The 25,411-nt window shown below is 38.8% G+C and overlaps 1 protein-coding gene across 3 annotated transcripts; it reads left to right on the top strand.

Moving 5' to 3' along the window:
* The first annotated feature begins 376 nt into the window (after positions 1–376).
* On the top strand, positions 377–25,411 carry ZBTB44 (zinc finger and BTB domain containing 44). Of its 3 annotated transcripts, XR_014027264.1 has the most exons (7): positions 377–705; positions 8,765–9,822; positions 15,645–15,729; positions 17,342–17,505; positions 18,310–18,610; positions 20,028–20,741; positions 20,861–25,411. XR_014027264.1 is itself a non-coding variant. In XM_081334028.1 (6 exons), exons 2-6 carry the CDS (start codon positions 8,805–8,807, stop codon positions 20,311–20,313), a joined length of 1,854 nt encoding a protein of 617 aa, XP_081190154.1. In that variant the 5' UTR covers positions 377–705; positions 8,765–8,804; the 3' UTR covers positions 20,314–25,411. The 3 variants fall into 3 exon arrangements, 2 of the variants coding, with proteins under 2 accessions (XP_081190154.1, XP_081190155.1); XM_081334028.1 differs by having other exon boundaries at positions 20,028–25,411; XM_081334029.1 differs by lacking the exon at positions 20,861–25,411 and having other exon boundaries at positions 18,310–18,393; positions 20,028–20,225.

Consider the following 25,411-nt stretch of genomic DNA (forward strand, 5'->3'; position numbering starts at 1 on the left):
CCTGCTTCATTTCAAGGGTTTAAAACTCCTCGGGGTGGGGGGCGAAAACAACCCCCTCCTCCCGCCCCTCTTTGAGGCGCAACCCCGCCTCACGGGGCAGCCGAGAGCGCGCGCGCCGCTCCTCGAGTGCAGGGCCAAGCTCCGCCCCTTCGGGCGAACGCGGACGGCCCCTCCTCTTTTTTTCCTCCCCCTCCCCTCTTTTCTCGCCCCGATTCCCTCCCTTTTTCTGTTCAGCCGCCGCCGCCGCCGCCGCCCGCGTTGCATTATGGGACACAAACAAAGTGCTCGGCTCGTCGGCTCGGCGTGATAAGGCGAGGGCGGGGGGGGGAGGAGGAGGAGGAGGAGGAGGAGAGCCCGAGCGCCTGGGCCCCGCGCGCGCAGCCCTCCAGCGGCCCCGCGCTGCCGCCGTCCTTCCCCGCCCTCCCCCTCCCTTCGCCCAGGCCGCCAGAGCGCCTGCGTCGCGCGCGACCCCCTTCTCCTCCTTCGCGGCCCCCCCCTTCCTTTCCTTTCCCTCCCCCCTCCCCTCAGCAGAAAGAAGCCGCGTCGGGGGCGGCCGCCATGGCCCTGCGTGGGCCGAGCTGAGGAGCCGGGACGGGGCCCGGAGAGGGAGAAGCTGGGCCTTGGCGCTTGTTTACCGACCGGCTTAACCCCCCTCGTCTCTCCCGCTCTCGGCCGGAGGGGAAAGGAGGAGCTCGCCAAGAGCAGGTAATGGAGGCTGAGGGGAACGAGGGAGGGGGAGGGAGGGAGAGAGAGAGAGAGGGGAGCCTAGGCCCCGCCCCTTGGCCCCGCCCCTTCTCGGAGCATCCCGGCCGCGGCTCCCCTGTGGCGCTCCGTCCTCACTGATGCCCGAGGTCGTCCCAGGGCACGGCGGGGGGGGCCTGTCTCTTAACACCCCCCCTCCGCCCCCCCTGGGATTGCTCAGGTGCGGCTTTTGCAACATTGGTGCCATTAATTGTTTCATTAACCATTGGGGGGGGGTTTCCTTCTCCTATAGCCTTGGTCAGGGGTAGGCAACCTCGGCTCTTTTATGACTCGTGGACTTCAACTCCCAGAATTCCTGAGCCAGCTTGGCTGGCTCAGGAATTCTGGGAGTTGAAGTCCACGAGTCATAAAAGAGCCGAGGTTGCCTACCCCTGGCCTTGGTGGAGCAGTGGGCTAAGGCCTCCTTAAGTAACCCCGGCTGCCTGCAATTAGTGCAGGTTCGAGTCCCACCAGGCTCAAGGTTGACTCAGCCTTCCATCCTTCCGAGGTAGGTAAAATGAGGACCCAGATTGTTGGGGGTAATGAAGCTGACTTTGTAATAATGCCGCTTGGGGGTGGGTGGGTGTGAAAGCCCTAATAAGCAGGCCTATACATAGAATGAAGGCTACTGCTGAGCTTGTAAGCCGCCCTGAGTCTTCGGAGAAGGGCGGGATATAAATGGAATTAAAATAAAATAAAAATATAGGAAGCCCCCCCCCACCAAAGCGAGGAGAGGGGGGGTTTCAGGAAGTTTCAAGGTTGGGAAAGGCCTCGATGTCGTCTGTGGCTCCCCCTCCCCGCCGCCCTCCCCAAAAGACGGAGGTTAAGCTGCCAAAAGTAGATCTGTCTCCCTGGCCTGGGGAGGTTTTCCCCAATGATGCCTTTCGAGGTATAATAAGGGATACGTTTGTCAGTGGCGCACGATATGGAGAGGGACCGTTGCCTCCTTGATTCTAAGGGACGACAGCCCTTTGGGTCAGGAAGCTGCCCCTTTTAAGGTTTCGTGTCATGGCAGGGTTGTCTTGGTGTTGCGCTGAGTAACAAAGGTGACGATTTTTTTGTGTGTCCTTGGGGAATCTCTTTCCGATTTGCCCCTTTTTCAGGGTTCTCGTCTATTTTTGCAAGGAAAACAATGTACAGGTAGAAGACACCGTTGGTGCCGTTGAAAAGAGTCCGTCCCTACATGTTTTGGCTTAATTTTGATTTCTCCCTTCCCCCAAACCTGTTGTTTTGGTCAGCAGGTATGTCTTGCTCAGCCCTTCATTTTTGGTCTGTTGACTGGTTTGCTTGGTTTTTCTGATGGCACATTTGTGTGGGGGGGATTGTTATGGCCCCCTTGGTTGATTTTCGTTATGTTGACCTGAGTCACCCTTGCTGGTCCAGAATGCAGGCCTTGTTCATTTTCAGTGATGACGGATCTGTAACCTGCTTAAATTTATGGGGCTCTTAGAATTTTTTAAGTTAAAACAAGGAGCTACCATCTTTCTCTTTCAAAGAATGCTTTGTGGTTCAGAATAGTCTGTGCTATTGGAACATTAAAACAGGCAGTCTAATGCTGTGTTTGAAGATGCACTAACCAGTTTAGTTAAAAGTAAAAAATAATGAAATAATTACTTGTCCCTACAAAAGGCAGCAGTTTACCAGTGCACTTCACTCTAGCCAAGAGGTTAGTTCTGTTCTAATAGAGTGGACAGGATATAAACTAATATACTTATTTTCATGCCAGTGAACAAGGAAAAAAATCTGTTGTCTCCTGGCATTTTGTTTTGTGCCATTGATTCAGAATTCACAATCAGATAACCTGGCATGGTAGAGCATCAGCAGGGAGAGTACTGTACACATGATTGCACTAGCTTCCCTCCTGATGAAATTTACCATGGCCAGAAATCACCATGACAGGTGTTTTGTCAATAGAAAAACCACTTTGGCTGATGTCAAAAACTAAGCAGGGTCAGACTTGATCAGTACTTCAGGGAGAGACTCAGGTTCAAGCATTTTCAGCTGGACTGGGAAGTTGCGAAAACATTGCTGGAGAGGAGAACCATTTCTTTATCGTTTCCAAGGAAACTATTTGGGCATATCCATGCAGTATCATGGTTGGCTGTCCTTTGAACTTAAGGAAGTTAATTTGTAAGGGCACTCACAACCGTCTGAGTACACGCATCAGCCAAAAATGATATTTTCCCATGTGTTAAGCTAAAGCAAACAAACTATGCCACAACTTATTGCGTAAAAATCAGGCTCATACCCATCATCAGGGCATATCACTTTTTGCTTAAAATCTGACTGTAAATACTTATTTTTGTTATGATCTCAGAATAATGAGTTGTTTCTACGAAAAGGCAACAGGTTACTTGTGCACTTCATTCTAGCAAAAGGATTTGTCCAGTAGATCTGTTCTAATAGACAGGATATAAATGTACACACTTATTTGCATGCTTGCTGAACAAAACAAGAAAAAAAATGTACTATTCGTGTTTTGTTTTGTAGGCATTGATTCAGTATTCACAGCCATAAGGTGTTTTAAATTATTGTTGATTGAGGCTTATTTATTAGATGTGTATTCTGTTGAATCTGTTGGACTCATAGTGGTTACAACATTCACAGCAGAAGGATAAAAATTGTTAATGCTAAAGAGTCATGGATTTGTTAATCACAGCATATTAATCCCCTGTTGGTGATACTCCAGCATCACTTATTGCTTAACACAATATTATTGTCAAAAAGAATACCCACATTAAAACTGTTCTTTATTTACTTTGTCTTTTTTCAAGGATGCATCAGAGGTGGCCTAAAATATATGTCATGTTTTGAAGCAGAAGACAATTATAGCAAACTGAATATTGTATGAATTGGCTAAAAGGGAGGGAAATTGTTTTCTCTTTAAAAGTATAATCCTTTGTAAATAAAGACACATTTTCAAGTAATAAAATTAGCTAAGACTTAATTCAGTGGGTGATTGATTCTAACTGAAAGACCAAGGGCCGCATGGCTTTAGAAGATGGAATAGTATTAGGCAGGTGAAAGTTTAATTGACTTTAATAGATTCAGAGTTTATATCCCCACTTTTTTGTTCTTGCTCTATGATTTTTAACTTTAGTTTCAAGCTTGCAAAGTTTACTCAGTATTGTATTTGATAAAAGTAGTATGTCAAAATTGACAGGATTTGATTTAGTTTATCACTGTAGATTAGAATAATCTGATATAATGAGTAAATATAGTATGGACTACTTTTGACTATTGGAATAGTTTTCTTTTTATAAATGATTTACTATGTATGGTAATGGATCTTGACAAAACTTTTTTTGAAAGAGTCTCAATTCATGTTTGGTTTACTCTGTAAGCTAAATGCTTTTCTTCTATAGAAGAGAGGAACATTACTCTTATTCCAAGAAAGAAAAATGCTATATTTTTGTCCTCACCACTCCTTCACAGACTAGATTTGACTAAAATATAGTTACAAGACAAAATTATGTCTAATAATCATAATTATTTTAAGGATTTGAATAGTATCTGTCTTCAAGCCAAAATCCTTCTGGTTTAAAAATATGTTAAATGCAGGGAAGAAGAATAAGCAAAGAAATAAATGTACTGGACAGCATACTGGCTAAAGACAGGAAGCTATAAACCAGGAAATCCTTAACTTTTTAAATCTCATTTTTCTTATATTCTCCCTAGGTGGCCTTAAGCAAGCCACACGTTCGACCTCAAATTCTTTCTAGAATAGAGGAGCTATACTGACTGCCTTTAGAGCAGCCTTAGCCTTAAAGGCCTGTTATGAGGATCTGCCATTTCTGTGCATGACTACCCCCGCCCAACACATTAAAATGCAGTTGTTAATGGGCCTCCTTGAGAAGTTTGAGCAGATTTTCTGGCAGCTGCTATGAAAGTACTCTATGGCTGACCATAGAGTTCTTTGAGAATGGTTGCTAAAGCAGAATGTACTGTTAGCCTATTTTGAGATAGATCTATCATGGAATCTTAAGGTTTCGAGCATCTTTTTAGCATTTTAACATCAACAGCAGTAAAGAGGTAAAAGTAGACTGGAACAAATGGTTAAGCTTCTTTCTCTCCACTCACTTGCCTTCACACAAACACATATAGTCCTTTACATCTGATTGTACAAACTTTAGGGTGCATGTAGGCAACTCTTAACACCAGTTGTCCACATTAACTTCAAAGGATTCTTTAAGGGAGACAGTTGTACATCATGCACATTAAGTTATTTGAACACTTGAACTCGTAATACAGAAATATTATTGAAATGCACTTTTATCATACTACAAATGAAGTTTGAATAACAGTTAAATAGTTGAGTTATTCTGAAGATCTGCCTTGTTCATAATATATACTTAAAGTTATTCTAGATGTCCTTAGCAAGAATTCAAGAGATCAATTGTACTCTTCGTTCTTGATGATTAGATTAAATAGGTGGGTAGTTAGATATGCATTAAGTATTTGATTTAATTGCCTTACTGCCTTTTAACTGAAATCTGACTTCTAGTGAAATCCAGTAGTAGGTATTTAGTACTCCAGAGTTTTGCATAGCGACAATAAAACTTTTTATTTGCAGAGAGAGAGAATAAATGACAGAATAACACATTCCTATCCATTTCTGCAAAAGGTTTTTGTGCAGAAGGTAGAAAGGCAACTGAATTAAACTGAAATAAAGAATTACCTCTATCAGATAAGCTTCTTGCTTAGGCCAGGCAATTACTGCAGCAAATAGTTACTTAATAGTGCAGCTACTGATCTCTGCAAGAAAAAAACAGACTTTTCCTGAACATTTTTATTTCTAATTATGATTTAATATACTGAATTTGTAGCAAATTCGTTGTTACCAAGCTTGATATAGCTATGCAGGCTTTCTTGGCCTGATAGGGGGTGGGTTGGGTTTTTTATTGTTCTTAATATTTGTGTTTATTGTTTTTTACCTTGGGCATTATGTTTAATTCCTTTTAACTTTTGTATTTTTTGTATTTTATACATTTGCCCTGTTCACCGCCCTGAGTCCTTCGGGAGAAGGGCGGTATATAAATAAAATTAAATAAAATAAATAAATATGACAATTTTCAGTTATTTCTATTTAGATTACTATTGTTATCTTCAATTAAAAGTAACCCCATTTGACCTTTAAACACCTTGAATATGTCGCATTTAAAGTTTAATTTCTGGTGGTTATCACTTGTACGGTACCTTTTTTCTTTCAATTTGTTTGCCTTCCTAGAGGCCACATACTTAAAGGTAACTAGTTTTTGTTTTTAATCAGGTTACACAGCAATAGCAATAGGGAATTAGAGAATACAGAATTTTTAGTGCTTGTTTCTAGATGCATGTAAAGTAAAACAGGATGATCTCTGAGCATTAATCAAGTAACTTTTGAAAATTCAGGAATGCCTATATATTGTTTTGCACAGCTTTGTGATAAATTCCTTCAGTAAATAGAAGTAGCTTCAGTAAATAAAAATGGTTGATTAGCACTGTGTGTTTTCTATAGGGTAGAGCAAAGAAGAAAAAAGATTGGCTACTGCTGTGGGAACATATAAGCACAGAACCTAGATAAATTTGCTTATGTAATCATTATCTTCGTGTATTGATCTTATTTTTCCCCCAGCAGCAGTTGCATATTGGTTTTGAATTTACAGCATTTTCAAAAGAGTTGAATTTATGCTGGCCTAACCGTGTTAATCCTGAATGGCAAGCAATTTTTTTGTTTGAGATGAACTATCTAAAAACATTTAATATACAGTTCCATTCAGACAATTAACTCATTGTAAAGTTAAATCAGTGTAGAAAGGGTGAGAGCAGTACCAAATGCTTGTCTTGTTTAAACTTGAACAGAATTCCTGAAAGTCAGTTCCTTTTACAGAAGTAACTTATGTCAGTAGAAGTTGATGAATTAGCTAAAACATACATACCTTGAACAATTAAGTTTAGCCAGACTGGGGGATGAGAGATGGATTGGTATGGGAGAAGTATTGTTTGGGTCAAAAATTTAAAAGGGGCAACATTAATGGTTAGAAAATTACTTCATGTAATTGCTAACAAAGTAACCTACTTGATGTGTGCTTTTCCTGAAATTCAGTGTATGTACAAATAAATGCAGAATGTTTCATTATTGTTTAATGTGAGTATTGGATGATAGATGTACAATATTTGGCAAACCTTGTATTTATTGCAGTATGGACTTTTAAAATGAAAATACAGTAATTGTTAATTGGAAATCAACCACTGTGTTCCTGTAAGAAATATGTAGCAAAAATCTGCTTACTGTTACTCTTAATTCTAGTAATCTGACTGGCTGTCTTGGGCCAGTCATGCATGTTCAGTGGAATCTTATCTCATATGTATAATATGAATTTAATATGTCTGTGTATACCCAAATATAGTTAAGATATGGTTGGGATACTCAAAACAGTAAAGAGTAAAGTGTAAAAGGCAGGCTATAATCACATACATTGCACATACCAAATGATACCCATTGAGCTCAGCAAGACTTGCTGAGCTCAATGGGTATCATTTGGTATGTGCTATGTATGTGATTATAGCCTGCCTTTTACACTTTACTCTTTACTGTTTTGAGTATCCCAACCATATCTTAACTATATTTGGGTATACACAGACATATTAAATTCATCTGACTTCAATAGACTGTATACTATGCAGACATGTAACACATATAAGCAATAAACCTCCACCCCAGGACTTATCTAGGATTGTATAGCTTTAAAAACATGATCAGTCATGCCTACTCATTATCTTTCAGATAAGATCATCTTAAGAAAGTGACCTTAAATGCCCACTTTAGTGTAAGGAGAAAGTTCTACTATATTTAGAAATGCATAAGTATTACTGAAAGCAGCAGCAGTATCAGATGGAGCAATTACATTCTTAACACTTGAAAATATTATTGACTCACCTCATGTGCTTTTATTATGTCAAAAAGATGACTGCAAATACTTTTGACATAGTGTCTTCTTCATCTTCTAAAATTACTGAAGAGTAATTTTTTTCAGATTTGCACTGAAGTTTGACCAATTATTTAATAGGCAAGTGAACTCTGACAGGATTAATTATTCTTGAGTCTATGTTAGTTTGTATTCTAATCTATATGATTAATTAAGGATTTGAAGCTGTGGACTTAACAAGGTCTGAGCTTCTTACAATGTATGGTAATAAAAGTCTTTGTTAACCAAAATTGTCCAGAATATTATATATCAGCATTTAACTATTACAACTCAAGTTTCAAATAATTATATGTTATATTTTTCTAAACTTTCGTGCAAGCACAGTTGTACACTATGAATAATGTTTGGATCATAATTACGGTATGTTAAAATTCCTATTGCAGTGGAATAACAAGTAATTACCAAGAATAATTTGACTGCAGGAAATGTAAAATTTTATTTCATCTTCCTGTAAAAATCATACAAGGGGCAAACCATAGGCTGGACTAGATTTGATTACAATATTTGTACTACTTGCAATCTCTTGAAAGTTTACTTAGATTAGTTTTACCATTGTTTAAACCCAGGGGTCTTCATACTTGGCCCTTTTATGACTTGTGGATTTCAACTCCCAGAATTCCTCAGCCAGGCACGCTGACTGAGGAATTCTGGGAATTGAAGTCCACAAGTCATAAAAGGGCCAAGTTTGAAGACCCCTGGTTTAAACTCACTCCAGTTTGACCTAGTTCAGGGAATACATCAAGCAGTGATTCTGACATAGAATCAAAGGAAGATGGGGAAGAAGCATTCACATCTTTAGTTAAGCAGGTTTTTGTTAATAAGGATGATTCATACAGCCTTTATTTTTCATTGACACAAATACAACAATTCAGTCTTTTATGCCTTGTTTGAAATAATTGACAAACAAGCAATATATTTTCACCAAGCTAACAAACACAGAAACATTATTTAAATAAGCACATATTAATGACATGTTATGTGATAAATTCCCATATTTTAGCTTTTTTACATAATTACATAACTGAAAAAACTTTTCCCTTTTTTGTCTTTTCTAGGTCCATTTTGAATATTTGTCGCAGTAAGTATACAAGTAAAATGGGCGTCAAAACATTTACCCACAGTTCCCCAGCTCACAGCCAGGAGATGCTTGGAAAGCTGAACATGCTACGTAATGATGGACATTTCTGTGACATCACCATTCGTGTCCAAGATAAAATCTTCAGAGCACACAAGGTAGTCCTGGCAGCATGCAGTGACTTCTTCCGTTCCAAATTGGTTGGCCAAGCAGAAGATGATGGCCAGAGCGTACTTGACTTGCATCACGTGACAGTGACTGGCTTTTTGCCTCTTCTGGAATACGCCTACACAGCAACATTGTCTATTAACACTGAAAACATTATTGACGTCTTGGCTGCTGCTAGCTATATGCAAATGTTCAGTGTTGCTAGCACCTGTTCTGAGTTTATGAAGTCAAGTATTTTATGGAACACCCCCAGTAGTCAGCAAGAAAAGGTGCTAGATACAGGCCAGGAAAACAGTGCAAACTGCAATTTTACATCACGGGATGGCAGTCTTTCTCCGGTTTCCTCGGAATGCAGTGTGGTAGAAAGAACCATTCCTGTCTGCCGAGAATCGCGTCGGAAGCGTAAAAGCTATATTGTAATGTCCCCGGAAAGTCCACTTAAATGTAACACCCAGACAAACTCCCCACAAGTTTTGACTACTTCAGCTTCCTACGCAGAGAGTAGAAGTCATCCTGTGGACTCTTCCTTAGCTTTTCCTTGGACTTTCCCTTTTGGAATTGACCGAAGACTCCAGTCAGAAAAGGTGAAGCAAGTAGAAAGTTCTCGGACTCTAGAAGTGCCTGGCCCATCTGAAGCATCTAGAAGAATTTCTGAGTATATGACGTGTGAGAGCACAAAAACCAGCTCACCCCTGGTGATTGAAGAAGATGTGCGTGTAAAAGTGGAAAGGTTGAGTGATGAAGAAGTACACGAGGAAGTGTCTCAGCCTGTTAGTGCATCCCAAAGTTCTTTGAGTGATCAGCAGACAGTCCCTGGAAGTGAACAAGTTCAGGAGGACCTTTTGATCAGTCCACAGTCGTCATCTATAGGTAGAATCCCTTAAATCTATGTGTGTTTTCATTGTTTCATTAGAGCTTCCATTTTTATGTTCATTCTGAGTTCACAAGCGGTTCACAAGAAATACCAAGACCGTATCTTGTAAAAGTTGTATAAAGACAGGGCTTTTTTTTCCCTCATAGAACGCTCAGAACGGAGTTCCGGCACCTTTTTTGGATGGAACCTTGTAGGGTAGGCAAGGCGGGTTGTATGACATGTGTGAGTTCCGGCACCTTTTTCTTTTACAAAAAAAGCACTATATAAAGATGACCGTTTTCACTGTATTTCAGACAAAATGATTTGTCAAATTCACCTAGTCCAGAGGTATTGAATCTCCTTTCTTGCAACTTTAAACTTTATGGGCCATGCACAGAAATAATTGCTTTGATTTGTGATATATTAAACATTTTTCACAAGCCATTTTTTTTAGATACTTGCTGTTGAAAAACAGTTAAAAGTAATAAACCATACTAATCTACACCAGAAGTTCTATTAAGTCAGTGGGCCTTATTTCCTGGCAAGTTATTACGCTTTGCACAGCAAGAGGAGAAGTTATTCCTTCTACTCTGAAACTTCCAAGAAGAAAACAGCTAGAACAAAGCAGTTCAGTTTCATTGCTGCTTTGAGGAAGCAGGAAATAGTTGTAGTAGCAATGCCTCAGTATAATTATATTGCTGTTTTTTTACATCATATTTTGAATAGCTGTTATGTTCACAATGGATATTGGTCACATTTCAGTTCAGATTAAATTGTGCCTTTTTTTGAGTGAGCAGTTGTGAGTTTTTGAATAAAAGGAAATATGAATGGTTTTTAAGGTGTATCTAAACTGCCAGAAATGTGGAAGTGCAGTTTTGTCAATTAATAAAGGCAAAATTTGTTTTCCTACAGCCCTTGGAAGAAAGCTAGTTTAGCAGGCTAATGTAATCCAATCCATACTGTTCAGCACATGGAAACGGGAGTTCAGGAAATAAATTTCCAGTGACATGTGGTTAGTCATACAGATTCATTATTGGAGCAGAATAACATAGACTTAATTGTGTGAAATAAGGACAAGGCCCTTTTAATGACTTGTCAAGGAAACAAATGGCTAAAATCAATTGCTAGGAGGGAAAGTGTGGTTTTTAAGTTTAAGAAAACCTCTCGCAGACTCTCCTGGAAAGCTATACAAGTGCCCTAGACACACATCGAGGATAAGGACATCTTGTGACAATGAAACTCGTGCTTGCCCTGCACACATTCCCCATTTTACCCCGCAAGAATTGTATGTGCATGTGTTTTAATCGTGCTTCTTTTTTAATCACTTGTCTTCCTTGGTTGTGGTATTTTTCTTGCTATTATAGCTGAATGAGAAGGAGTCGAATTAAATTATCCTATGAAGAAGAAATCTTCCAATTCTGATTCAGGTTGTCCTATGAATGTTCCAAAGAAATCCCAGTGATCTGGAGCATAATTTAGTATTCAATGCTTTGCTATATTTTTCCTACTCGTTCAGTTTCATGATGGTTTTCTTAGAAACTACCCTGATCGCCAAGCCTATTTTGGAGGTTTTGAACATGAAGTGCTAGAAATTGCCCTGCCTGAGGCAATTTCCCTAGGGCACCAATTATGCCCTCTCGTTGCGCTGCCTGACATTTTGCTTTAAAGGAATATTTTAATTAAAAAAATAGAACACTAAGGGCCAGCCTCGGCTTCATTTTTAATTTCTATAGGTGTCTATGGTCTTGGAATGCACTTCTTAAAACAATTATAGAAAACAAAATGATAGGTATCTGCTCCCCAGTTTTGTGTATGTGCCTGTCTGGAAAGATGACAGATATAAAATGGAGTCTTGACTGGGTAGATCTGTTACCAGAGCATCCACAGCATTTCTCAAAATATCAAATGAACTTACCAGGCCAAAAATGTTGAGGACCATGTCTTGTATAATGATTACATCACTGCATCCTCATTCAGAGGTATATTGCAGTAATTTTTTAAAGTATGATAGTCATTTCTAGAGTAGAAAAGGTGAGAAGATGCAAATAGAAATCCATTAAAGAGCAAATTTCTTTTGTTTCTGATTAAAACACTGATTTCCATCGTTGCTTTGTGATTTACAATAGATCAGAAAATGTTTGTCAAATAATGAAAACAATTTATATAAAATAATGCACAATATTTTAATGCAGCATGTTTATAAAACCAAAACAATTTTGATGATTTCCATTTTGCTTTATTTATACATAATACAGGTAATAAACTTATAAATAATAATCTGATTTATTAAATCATTTAAGTGTTGTCAGTAAGTGATCCTTTAAAAATAGCACTTGGCATCACTTTTTTAAAAAAATAAATGTTGGCATATAAAATAAGTAACACCAGCTGCCTGCAATTAGTGCAGGTTCGCATCCCACCAGGCTCAAGGTTGACTCAGCCTTCCATCCTTCCAAGGTAGGTAAAATGAGGACCCAGATTGTTGGGGGCAATTAAGCTGACTTTGTAATAATGCCGCTTGGGGGTGTGTGAAAGCCCTAATAAGCAGGCATATACATAGAATGAAGGCTACTGCTAAGCTTGTAAGCCGCCCTGAGTCTTCGGAGAAGGGCGGGATATAAATGGAATTAAAAATTAAATTAAATTAAAATTAAAATTAAAATAGAATTTCTTGTTGGGTGATTAAAACATAATAGCCATCTCCTTGAAGTTTTTCTCTCTTAAACCTCAGTGCATTAATAAATATACAAATGAGGAAATGATTGCATAAATGCATCTATGCAGCTCAATGTTCTATCATATCTTTTTAAAAGAAGTTAATTTGTTAAGCAAAAGTTTGGAACTATGTTCTCACAGTAAACAAAAACTTTCCAAAGTGCTATTTATCAACAGAAACATTTTTAATTTCTAAACAGCCAAAGGATTATTTAATACACTGATATTGTTGAATATATAGTTTACATAGTATCTTAAAACTAATATGGTGTCCCAAAGTAAGGAAATCAGGCATATATTTCAAATGTATTTGCCCAAATATCTTTCCTTATCAAAACAGACCATTTCACTAAACATCTCAGACCCATTATGTTTGTTACTATTTTTTAAAAAAATCCTCCATATGGTTAGAGGACCATCGGTATTGATTAAAAATCCAATACACTTGGCATTTTTATGTTACATAGGTAGGGCGGGGAACAAAATGTTACTGTGCATCTTTTCTGATCAGTTTGGCTGAATGTGCACAAAAAGAATGAAGGCTTTGGCCATGCATAGGGATGCCATCTGAATTTTCTCATTTGCGTGAAGTTCAAAGGGAGCAATGGGGTTCCAGCTGCAAAGTTATCAATACAGAGCTGGGACAAACACAATGTTTAATTTTCATGCTCCATTGTTCATAATAACTTTGTATTATTTTGTCTGAAGATGCAGGAATTTAAAAGCGATATGAGTTCCAGTGTTGACAGTTTCCTGGGATATCAAATAGTTTTCGACAAATTGCTGGTTGCATTAAAAAAAGGATCATTGATGAAAAGGACTCCTTTGCCAGCAGTATTTTATAGCTGCAGTAAGAATCTAGCATCCCAAGTTTACTTTTCCTCCACTTCTGATCCGTTTAGGGATGCTCTACCATAGGGGTTGGTTTATTTCTATCTTTTGTAGGACATTTGAGCCCTTTTTTATTTGATGCATACAAATGTTTCAAATACTACACTTATTAGAGAGGAAAAGAGTGATTGGGTTTATTTTGCTCTACTACATAGATGCATGAACAGAAAAAAAATCCCCCATCAGCTTGTCACTCAATGCACTGGGAATTTTAGTCACCACTAGGATGCACTTTATATTCATTATGTTACATGAAATAGAATGCCTTTACCAGTATAACCTCTAGATTGTCATTTGTTCAGATGTTTTCATTTGTCTGCCATCATTTATAGGAGAAGGTTAGACCTGCTGACTTATATAGTGCCTTCCGACTCAGGTTTCATAATTTGAAAGTATATCTCCATCCACATTCTCTTGCAGCATATTGTGCTGGCATCTCATTTACACATAATTAAAAGTCATATGATAATGTCTGCTAAGACTTTATAAATACTGTTTTGAGTGCAACTGGAGATCTACCTATACGGTCTAGTCATTTTCAATCAACTTTGAAAGTAAACTTAATGTTTAAAATATAATACACCAACATATATGCCTTATGCTATAAGGCTTTTGATTCATGTAGCAGCATCTAAGTCAGGGGTAAGCAACCTTGGCTCTTTTATGACTCGTGGACTTCAACTCCCAGAATTCCTGAGTCAGCATAGCTGGGAGTTGAAGTCCACGTGTCATAAAAGAGCCAAGGTTGCCTACCCCTGATCTAAGTGAAGTTCAGAAAAGTCCATGAATTAAACCACCAGAAAATTCAAGATTCAAGGTTAAACAGAGAGGTTAAAAAAATCATGGAGGAGAGCATTGTTGGTAACAGAAATTAAATGGTCTTGACTATGTAGTGATCGGGATACATGTTTGGCTCAAGAAAGCCTTTTTTTAAAAAAAATAAAAATCTAATATGGTCTGCTGTAACCAGCAGTAGCTTCCCAGGGTCTGGCACAAGGATCCTTCCAATTGTGTCTTTTGAGAATCCGTTAAATGAAGCCGCCTGGAACTGGAACCCACAATCATGTTTAGGAGACATTTGTCTCATTACTAAACAATGGGCCTTACTTTCCCTCATTGTTTTTCTAAAGCAGTAAGATATTGATGGAGAACAACAGCATATTACAGTTAAACAGAAGTCAGTGCCTTAAATTGATGCGAGTTTCGTAGATGTCAAACACTAAAAGCAATCTTACCGGCCCTAATGGTTTTTCATATTCAGGTCACAGCAGCTTTCAATTTTTAAACACAAGTTATTTTAGCAATTCCAGACAATATAAGTAGCCTAATACTGATCGTGATCATAGTGACTGAGAAATAAATTCCAGTTAATTAAGTGGGACTTATAGTTCTGTTTGTAGCCATGAGTTAATAACAAATCACTCAAGTCCTGCCTGATTCCTCAGAAATAGCAGTAGAGCTGTCTCTCCCAGACAGGTTTAAGATATCACACACTCAGAATCCAAAATAATAATCTGCTTTGGAATATGGTTTCCAGTAAAGGAAATGAAAGTAAAAGGCTTCCTATGCTGTACTATATTGAGGGAGTCTTGAAGAGCTTGCAGTTTCTCTAATAATCTAACCACATTTAACAAATCTCCCTCCTGCATCTTTTCACCCTTCCTGATGGTACAGTTTTGAAACGGCTTCAGTACAGATGAGTGGAAACACAATACTAATGAATGCTGCAGATCTTAACTCACAGCAGATTTTTGTGTTTTCCATTAATTTTGCTTTAGGCAGACTCTGCTTCAGTTAGGGCTCTTTGGGGTGTACTGAGATATAAGCAACACAAATCTGTCACCAATACTGGGGAAAAGTTACGAGGAAGAATGAGCTTTGCAGCTGTTTGTTTCTGCCTCTGTGCACTGTAGCGTTTAGCCTGTTTTACCTCCTTCCCTGGCCATTGTTTAAACAATAAACTGGCTTTGTAATCACAGTCCTGCCTCCACTTAATGTGTATCTCAGCCTTTTTCCAACTGAAAAGTCTCCTGAATCCAAATAGGCCAAATTTATTATAATTTATGCTGATTGCTTTACATCATTATCCTATTAGGTATTAACAGAATTCTTAACTATGGCAGCAACATGCCTTGTGGTCCGTGAAAGAATTGTGAGGCAGATGTGAAAAAATGTTGCTATGGTTCCAACTAAAGTGTAACTTAATGGGTATGGTTTATTTAACTGCCCCTAGGTTCAATAGATGAAGGTGTCACTGAAGGATTACCATCACTCCAGAGTACCTCTGGTGGGAATATCCATGTGGAAGACGATGACCGGTACGTATAAATATAGTACACAAAACATTCTGCAGAACAACCGTCTTCATTTTGTCCCTATTAGGGGTCCTAGAATTTCCAGCCAGTAGAGTAGTTGGCCATGCTACCATGACATAGGGACAGTGTGTCGGGCTGGAGGAAAGTGATGTATAATACCTGAACTAGATCCTTGTGGATAGATTGCTGCATTGAGTCATCTAAGATGGTGATAAACATGACGGATCTCCTTTGAATTTAACCATCCTTGGAAAAATGCACGGTTTTCTAAACAGGTGGAATTCAGAGCCAGTAGCCAATCATGAGATCAAAGATATGAGGTTCATGAACACACGTTCCAATGTTCACTATCCATACTGCCTGTCATCAGGCTATTTTTTTATTATTTTTTTACATTTTACATCCCTAAGCAGAACAAGGAATTTTCAAGCTGTGGTACTACTTGAGACAGTTTCCTAGGTCCCCTTGAGTCAGTCACTGTTTCTGACAACCTAACTTCCAACAGAGAAGAATATTTGTAGGGTTGAACTGTCGAGTCTTTGATGGTCTCTGATTTTGTTGTTTTCTTGCAGGCATCGAAGAAAACAACTAAGTTCAGAGAGCATCAAGCACCCCACAACCTAAGTTCCTTTTCACGTTCTGTTTTTACGCATACACCATGTGGATACGTTGCAGAGTGGTTAAAGTGGGGATTAGCAGAACAGTAAATCTGGGCCTTTATATAGTCCACATTAGGGAGATGCTTTCAATCAAGTAGATGCATACTTTTTAAAAATAGTGAATACCTACCAAAATGATTCAGAGGTGGAAGAAGTTTAACATATTAAAAACTTTGATGTGGCCAATAAGTGGCTCTTAAAAAACCAAAATTAAAAGCCTAACACACTTATGCAGCACCTGGATTGTTTAAAAAGCATTTCCTGGAATAGGTGTTACTATATAACGTGCCCACAAAAGATTTCTGACCTTTCCAAATGTACACCAGTTTAATATTCAAGTATCAACTGTTGAAATGATTTATTATAGCCAGTATTTTATACCAGGTTCACTGTGATGATATTTTAATTGCAACTCTTTATTTTCATACCCTGGCCCACCTCTTTCCTCAAGACTTCATTTAAAATTACCTTTTTCAATCATTCAGAATTTCAGTCTTTTAATATAGTTTAATAGACTTAGTTTTTGTTGTATTGTTACCACTTCACAACAAGATGTCACAACTGCCAGTTCTTTAATTGATGTTGGCCTTCAAACACATTTAAGTTTTTCCCAAGAACCTAGGATGTCATATGTATAGGTGTAGTGTGTGGGTCCAAGCAGTGTGGCCTTTTGCAACTGATAGATGGAAAATTTGTCAATGCTCAGATTTTCTAAGTGCCATCCAAGATCTCATGGTACGGCATCCAGTGTACCAGTAACCCCTGGAACCACCACTGCCACCCATAATCTTTCAGCTGCATTTTTCAGATCTTGATACTTTGTGATCCCCAATTCTTTGTCTTTGATCCTAACATCATCATCATTGTCTTCTTGAAATGCATTTGTGTTGTATTTTGTACACTTGACCTTTTCCCTCTTGATCTGCTACTAAAAGAGTTGTTATTTGCTTCTTCAGACTGGAGAATGTCCAATACCCTTACCAGCTCTATATTGCTCCTACAACCAGTAGCACAGAGAGACCTAGCCCAAATGGTCCTGACAGACCTTTTCAATGTCCAACTTGTGGGGTTCGATTCACCCGCATTCAGAACTTAAAACAGCACATGCTCATCCACTCAGGTAAGGATATCTGGTGGGTCCACTTCCCAAAGGTTTAATTTGAACAAGAGCCCGTAGAGCAGGCATGTCAAACTCGCAATATCACATGACTTTTTCCCCATTGGCAATGGGGTGGGCGTGGTTTTGGCGTGGCGCATCCGGCCCATGGGCCGGCAGTTTGACATGCCTCCTATAGAAGGAGTCCTCATTTAGCAACTGCCTCATTCAGTGACAGTTCACAGGTATAGCCTCATGGCTCTGCAAAGTCAGATTGTGAGTACAGTTGCACTTTCACTTAGAGATCCCTTTGCTTAAGGACCAGGTTGCTGGTCCCAATTGTAGTTGCTAAATGAGGACGACCTGAATGTTTTGAAGCAATGTATGGCTGTATATGGCTCCTACTGCAAGAATGCAAATCAGCTTTGATTTCTGGAAGCCTGAGAATTTAAACTGGAAAGCAGAATGCTTCACATGAGTTTTTTCTAGAAATAAAAACATGGTAACAAATACATCAGACCTGGTTTTAGTCTTTATGTATCTCTCTTATTCTGTTGAATACTTGAATCTTGGGTTTCCTGCAAATTTCAGAAATTTAATAAGAGAACGGTCTTATTATCTTACTTGATATTCAATTCAGAGATTTAAATACTTAGTTCTGGGGAAATGGCATCCAGTGCTCAAAGGTTTTGACCGAGTTATCCTCTTGTTTTTAGAAGTTTACGCAGCCTCGGTGTAAATAGGCTGACACATTGCCATTAGGAGGGGCTGGAATTTTATTCCCGATGCTGTTCAGTGGTGAAGATTTTCCGCTTATTCTTTCCCCAGGCATTAAACCATTTCAGTGCGACCGCTGTGGGAAAAAGTTCACCCGGGCTTACTCGCTTAAGATGCATCGCCTGAAGCACGAAGGTAAACGCTGTTTCCGGTGCCAGATATGTAGTGCCACTTTCACTTCCTTCGGGGAATATAAACACCACATGCGGGTTTCCCGGCACATTATCCGCAAGCCTCGGATTTACGAGTGCAAAACATGTGGCGCCATGTTCACCAACTCTGGAAATTTAATCGTTCATCTGAGGAGTCTGAACCATGAAGCGTCAGAGCTAGCAAACTACTTCCAGAGCAGGTGAGGTGCACCAAAAGAAACAAGAAACTGTTAGGGAAACTTTGTTTTTTTCCTAACCCCTCTTCTATATGAGTAGTCCTTGGCTTACGATCATTCATTTAGCGACCAGCATTGATAACAGTAACAACTAGTCCTCATACTTTGGACCATTGCACCATCCCCAGGGTTACGTGGTCAAAATTTGGGTGCTTGCCATTCAGCATGTATTTACAAGGGTCTTACAGTCCTGGGGTCAGGTGATCAACATTTGCAACCTTCCCCATTGATGTCTGACAAGCAAAGTCAATGGGGAAAGCCGGATTTGCTTAATGACCGTGTGAATTGCTTAACAGCTGCAATGGTTTGCTTAACAAAGCTGTAAAAGAGTCCTAGAATCTGGCGTGACTTGCTTAGCAAAGGAAATCCTGGTCCCAAATGTGATTGTAAGTCAAGGACTACCTGTACTATCTCACGGCGACCTGTAGTATCTTTTTCTGTCAGGTCGCCAGGTTTATCACGGTCCCAGGCGGTACTCAAGTCTTGTCCAGCATGGCACCTTCAAGATGTGCTGGATTCCATTTTGTACAATCTACAGCCAACTTGGGTTAAGGCCAGTTGGTCGGAAACTTAAGGAGCCCAGCACATTTAGAGAATACCATGTTGCAGTCGTGGCCCTGTGTTGTGTCAGTGTTTTGAAATATAACACTTATCTGTCAGTATAGATACGGATTTCGGGTAATCAAAAAAAATAAGCTGCTTTGCATTAATAACTTATTTTCCTGTCCAAGGTGGAAAAAATATATAGCTTTCCTGGCAATAATCATCTTTCCTTGCTTTTCTTTTCACAATTGCTGTGTAATAACTGCATTCAAAAGCAATGAAGCAGCCAGAGTACGGTTTGAAAAGCCTTACTTATCCTTAAATCCTTCTCGATGGAGGAGAATGAGAGGCAGCTAAGCTGAAACAGGCAGTTAGACCAGTTTTAGAAAGAAAGAGCCCAAGCCACATTGACCTTCGTAGGTGTTGGGTCCTTTGAAAGCAGAACCTCAGAACTGCTTTATTTTACTTGGGCTAGGCTCAGCAGAACTGAAAGACCTGCCAATCGTAGAAAAGTTCCCTGCAGACACTTTTCTTTTGTCTTCTTTAAATTTTATCAGCTTTGTGTTAAGTTGCCACCCAACCTTCAGTTTATTCTTTTGCGACGGAGGCTTTCGGTTGGTTGGCCCAGAAGCTTTAAAGTCGTTCATATATACAGTATATACCATGTAAACCGAACAGGCATCGAATTGCTAAGATTGTGCTTCTGTTTAAATCGAGCAGTTCTCATTTCTTGGCCAAACAGATACCCTTCGCTTAGCTGTAATGCTGCAGTTAGCATCCAGCTGTGTCTTGCTGACCAAATAACCTCTTGCTTCCCAACCTTTCTCCCCCTTTCCAGTGACTTCCTAGTACCAGACTACTTAAACCAAGAACATGAAGAGACTCTTGGCCAGTACGAGCTAGGAGAGCATGGATTTGAAAGCAGCTCTTCGGTCCAAATGCCGGTTATTTCGCAGGTCTCGTCGACCCAGAATTGTGAAAGCACTTTCCCGTTGGGGCCTCTGGGTGGGCTGTTAGAAAAGGAAGAAGACCTGCCGGAGCAACCAAAAACCCTCTCAAGCGCCGAGGCCAGCCAAGAGGAGCTCCCGAAGGCCGCCGGGCTCTCGTCTATCACTATCGAATAAGTCAAAAGTTTGGTTTCGGGGGTCGTTGTTTTTTTTTTTTTGGTTTTTTTTTTTTTGTCTTCTTGGAAAGTGCCTGTGTTTTGGTCTTGTACATTTTAATTTAATTTTCAGGAGGGGTGGAGTGAATGTACCCCTTTCCACTTGATAAGCTAATGCTGTTGAAAGCTCTAAACTGCAACAAGCGTCACACTATTCTTCACACCTTGTACGGGAAGCATTTTAAAATGCAGAGGAAAGGGTTGGTCAGAATAAGACGGTTAAATTCAAAGAGCAGCCAAGCACACACCAAGTCTAAAATGAGGCCTAATAACTTTTGACACTGGTTTGCCATCCTAATTTCGCGGCACCTCTCGTTAAGGAAAACGGTATTGATGGCTGTTGAAGATTTGGTTTGACTACAGTTTCCAGGTCAAGCAGTTAAATAACTAGTGTCGTAGATCAGGGATCCTCAACCTTGGCAACTTTAAGACTTGTGGACTTCAAGTCCCAGAATTCCTCAGCCAGCTGGCTGAGGAATTCTGGGACTTGAAGTCCACAAGTCTTAAAGTTGCCAAGGTGGAGGACCCCTGTTGTAGATGTTTGATTTTTGTTGTTGCTGTTGTTAGAAGGAATCACTTTTAGTCTTTCAGTTCTTTTGCATGCACATTTTTAAAACCGGATGATTCATTGGCTTTGGCAAACAGGTGGGGCGGAGGCTGTGCAGTTATACTCACCTGTGCTGGCCATGCTTTTTTAGAATCTTCTCATGCAAATGGCCTTATCCAAAAACTTCATTTTCAGAAGTCAAAGCCGTCAAGAAATCCTGATTCACATTTACCAAGTTGGGATGCTAGAAAAGTATAGTGAGAAGTGAGTTTAGAAAAGTCAGAAACACCTTTGGTGCATTAATGTGCTCTTTTCAAGTTATGCCTGAATGTGTGCTATTTACTGCAATTTTATTAGCCTGGGGTTTGTTTGTTTTTTTAGTAAAACGAGCCATTTATTTTCCTTTAGAGGCTGAGTTTCAAATCAGTGAGAGTTGTTTACAAAAGACCTGTTTGCAATGATAAAATGTTCCTATTCTAAATTGTTTATATACCCTTGCCAAGCTGGTTTCATAAAAGCCATTACTCTGACTTCAAGCACAGGTCCAGCAAACAATGACCAAATTATTATTTTCCCCTAAAAGGATTCTAAAGGCAACAAAGGGCATTTACAGGCCAGCAATTTTGGCTTTGTTGCCAGCATCTTATTAGTAAGTCTAAAAACTATATGTAATATTTTATTCCCCTCTATTTGGGTTTGTTTAAACCATCTTTATTTTTTTAAGGATAAGATTTAAGAGGGGAACATAAATAATTTGAATTTCATGTTACCAGACTAAGAATATCATAGAACACAATAAAAGGGGGAAATGTTTAAATAACTGTAAAAGCACTGATATTTGCGCAGTGGTGAATGAGGTTTGTGGGAAGCTTTGAAAGTAATAGTTTCAAAGATTTTTTTTTTTAATTAGTAAAGCCACCAAATCCAAGGAGACTACTTCCTGCACTTCTCTGCAACTTCTTAAAGGGCTTGATATAATTATTAATAAAGATTAAATTTAAAGTATTTTATGAGATAGGCATAGATTTTTCTTCCAATGAATTTTAATAAAAAGATTAAGTCACTCTTCCAGATTGGTAAATAAAAAGTTTTTAGTAAGGGATATTTTCAGGATAAAATGTTTCAGAATATTTATTAAGTAAATTAAAACTCATATCAGAAAAGAAGACATTGGCTACACTATACATACCGTGATTTTACTCATCTAGTAATTATTAAACTATTTCTTCCATATATGCAGGATAAATCTATTTAGCCACACATTTCATTGAGAGAGTTGTCTTAACATTTAAATTAAAATACACAACTTTTTGAAGAGTGGGGGAATCACACTGACATATTAACTGGGTTCCAAGCAGAATAGATGAATCTAAAATAAATACAATAAATAATAAGAAAGGCTCTGAGGCTTGCAAATTGGTTACCTCAGATCTAAACGGAATAGGAAACGAATCCCTTTAATATAATAGACTTTACAATCAGTCTAGGAAAAATTGTGAGGTTATCTAACTTTGACCCACAGAGACATTTTGTGACCTACACAGTGCATTTTACCTCCTATAAGATCAGTAATGGAGAGCAATTTGGTAGTGTAGATTGTATATTTGGTATATGCTCAGGCACATGATGTATATTTAAAATACATTTCAAAAATCGACTGCTTTTTGAAAATAACACCAAAGCAAGGTTGGCTTTCTGAAATGTCAAAGGTACATTTTGCCTTACACAAAGGTGTAAACATTTATGTAATTCCTGTCCTACTGTGTTACATTATAGCACAAAAAAAATCCGTATCCTGATATATTTTCGGGATTTTATAAAGCTTCAATCCAACTGGGGATTAGTTCACTTTTCTCTCACCCTCAAAGAGAAACCTTTCCTTACATCAGTATTTCTGATCTGCAGCGCTACCTGTCTGTCGGTAAGCGAAGCCATTTTTCAAGTTTCTCCCGTTTGACTCCACATGTGAAGGTAGCCAAGATGACAGACATACTTTAGTTAGCAGCGGTCAAAGGGAAGCATGCAAGAAGGAAAGTATTCAGAGTCTGAAAGCAGAGGCGTATCAAGTCTTCAGCAGCAACGCACACGTTTAACTTGAACATGTAAACCCTGCTTCTCTGAACAGCCTATTTTAAGTAAGCTGCGTTGCAAACTCTTCCCAACTCACGGGAATGTTGCTTAGGCCCTGAGCATTTGGATCCTGGCCAGCCGTGGCAGCAAATTATGCTCCCCTCCTTAGCAACACACTCGTAATCAATCTGTTATGGGTGATTTTCCCCTTCCTATTCCAATCTGAATTTTCAGGTAGAACGTTTGCATCCCGTCTAGGTATCGCTACTGTCTTCCTTGGAGAGAACATTTCATGTAACAGCTTCCAAATAGCTCAGTAGTGAACTTAAGAAGCTGTCTGGATTTTCATGGAATAGAACTTGTCTTGATTTAAGCTTTTCTATTTTTCAAGACACTAGAGGGTTTTTTTTCCTATTTGTGGACAGTGCCTGTTAGTAACTGATGATTACTAATAAAACAGGATAGTATCCATAATTTAGGTGACATGTTCCTTTAAAGTTGCTAGGATATGTGCTTTGTCTATTCAGGTTATCCATCTATAGTGTGGTGTTCCCAAAGTGAAAATATGCAATTCAAGCTTTTGTACCAATGAATTGGGAGAAAGACTTATATCCCCATGGAAAGCATCTGTTCCCAAATTCAGTTTGGAAAGGGATTTATATTGTTTAGTCCTATTTTCTGACTTCTCTCATGGGACAAAAGGAGAATAGAAAAGAATGTGTTTATGGCAGACAATTCCATATTTTCTTCAAGCTGTTATAAAACATCCATTTTTGGATTGCAAATATGCTATCACCAGCTTCTTATAACTATGGTTGTTTTTTTTTAAAATCAGTTAATCTCTTTCCTCAGAGTGACCAATTTTATGCTCCCGGTTCTAATGCAAATACAACAGTTAATGTCTTTAAGAGTAGTTCTAGTTTGGGCACTTATCATTTGTCTGGAAAGCATAAATGTGAATTTTTTTTTTAAAGTAACCAGTGCCGGTGTAGCAAAATACATAAATATATATATTATATTTTATAAAGCTATAGTCCCTAGGCCCCAGGTCCCCAAAGAGATTAAAATTGTATTTTTTTAATAATGCAAAATTTTGAATAATGGCGTTGGCCTGTTTGTTTGCTTTTCTTTTGTGGGGAGAGGGGGTTACTGATTTTTTTTCTCACCAGCCTGAAGATGGCAGAGGGCTAAATCTGGCATCTTAAAGTCTACAGAACATGGCAACCAGGAGTATTTGAATGGCATTAAATGCAAACAAGCTTTTTCCTTTCTTGCTTGCTGCTTTTCTGCTGACGACAAGCCTTACTTTTCAGATTCTAATAAAGGCAAAATGAAATATTGTTCAGTCACTGATCTCAGACCATGTTTTTTTTTTAAAAAAAAATAGTGCTTAGGTCCTACCATACTTTGCAAGTTATCATTGGCTGGCAAGTAGGCAGGCTGATCAAAGAATACAATTGGTATGTTAAAAGATGCAATTATTTTTAAAAATGCAAAATGCGCCCTTTTTAAAAGTTGGTTCTTTTTCTTTAAATTCTCCATATTGTATCAGTGTATTCCAGCTGCTTTTTCTGGAGTGTTTGGGGACCTCGGAAATGGTTGGCACTGTTGTTTAATTTGCTCTGTAATGCTGCATGTTGCTGGTTTTTCTGACTACAGCCCTAGAGAGTGTATTTCCTGGCCCAACATCTGCAGGCCTCTCTTGTCTCTGGGCTGTTACAAAAACCATAAAGGGGAGGAGATGAAACTGTCGTTAGAAGACTGAATCATTTCCTAAAGGGCCGTTCTAGCATGAGACTTTGCCTACTTTCCCCTTTAACCGTGCCAGTCCTTGGTCACCAGCCACATCTCATTCAAAACATTTCTCCCCCCACCCCGTCTGTGCTGACCACGGCTAAGCTTCTTAGCATGTTGATTGACTTAATGGGAAGACAAATGTTTTGGGTTTTTTTTTAAATGTTGAAATACACTTTACATTTTATATACTATATCTGGCTATTAGTATTTTTAAGGAACCCATAGTTCTTGGTGGCTATATATATATATATATATATTTTTGTGACTTTTTGTAAACTAAAGTGCCGTTTCACTGTTACAATCATTTTTAGAGTTCTTGTAATCAATGTGAATATCATGGTTTTTTCAAGATTTGTTCTGAGCCTGTAGTGTTTGCTTTTGTGATTCTCTGTGTAATGTATATATTATGTATAGTTACCTTGTACTGAAATATTAGCTTGTTTGATATAAGATGAATACGTATTGGGTACCTTTTTTTGCTAGCCTGGTTGTTTAAACTTTAAAAAAAAGCCTTCAAAAATTTTAAAAAACGATTGATCCCATTATAAGACAAAATTGAGCAGGAAGAAAAACTAGTTTTGAGTGTCTTTGGATAGAAACACAATGCTAAGATTTTTCATTAAAACATTAATGTTTTACGGAGTAA

Source organism: Vipera berus (assembly GCF_964194415.1).
Source record: "Vipera berus genome assembly, chromosome: 8".
Taxonomy (NCBI): domain Eukaryota; kingdom Metazoa; phylum Chordata; class Lepidosauria; order Squamata; family Viperidae; genus Vipera; species Vipera berus.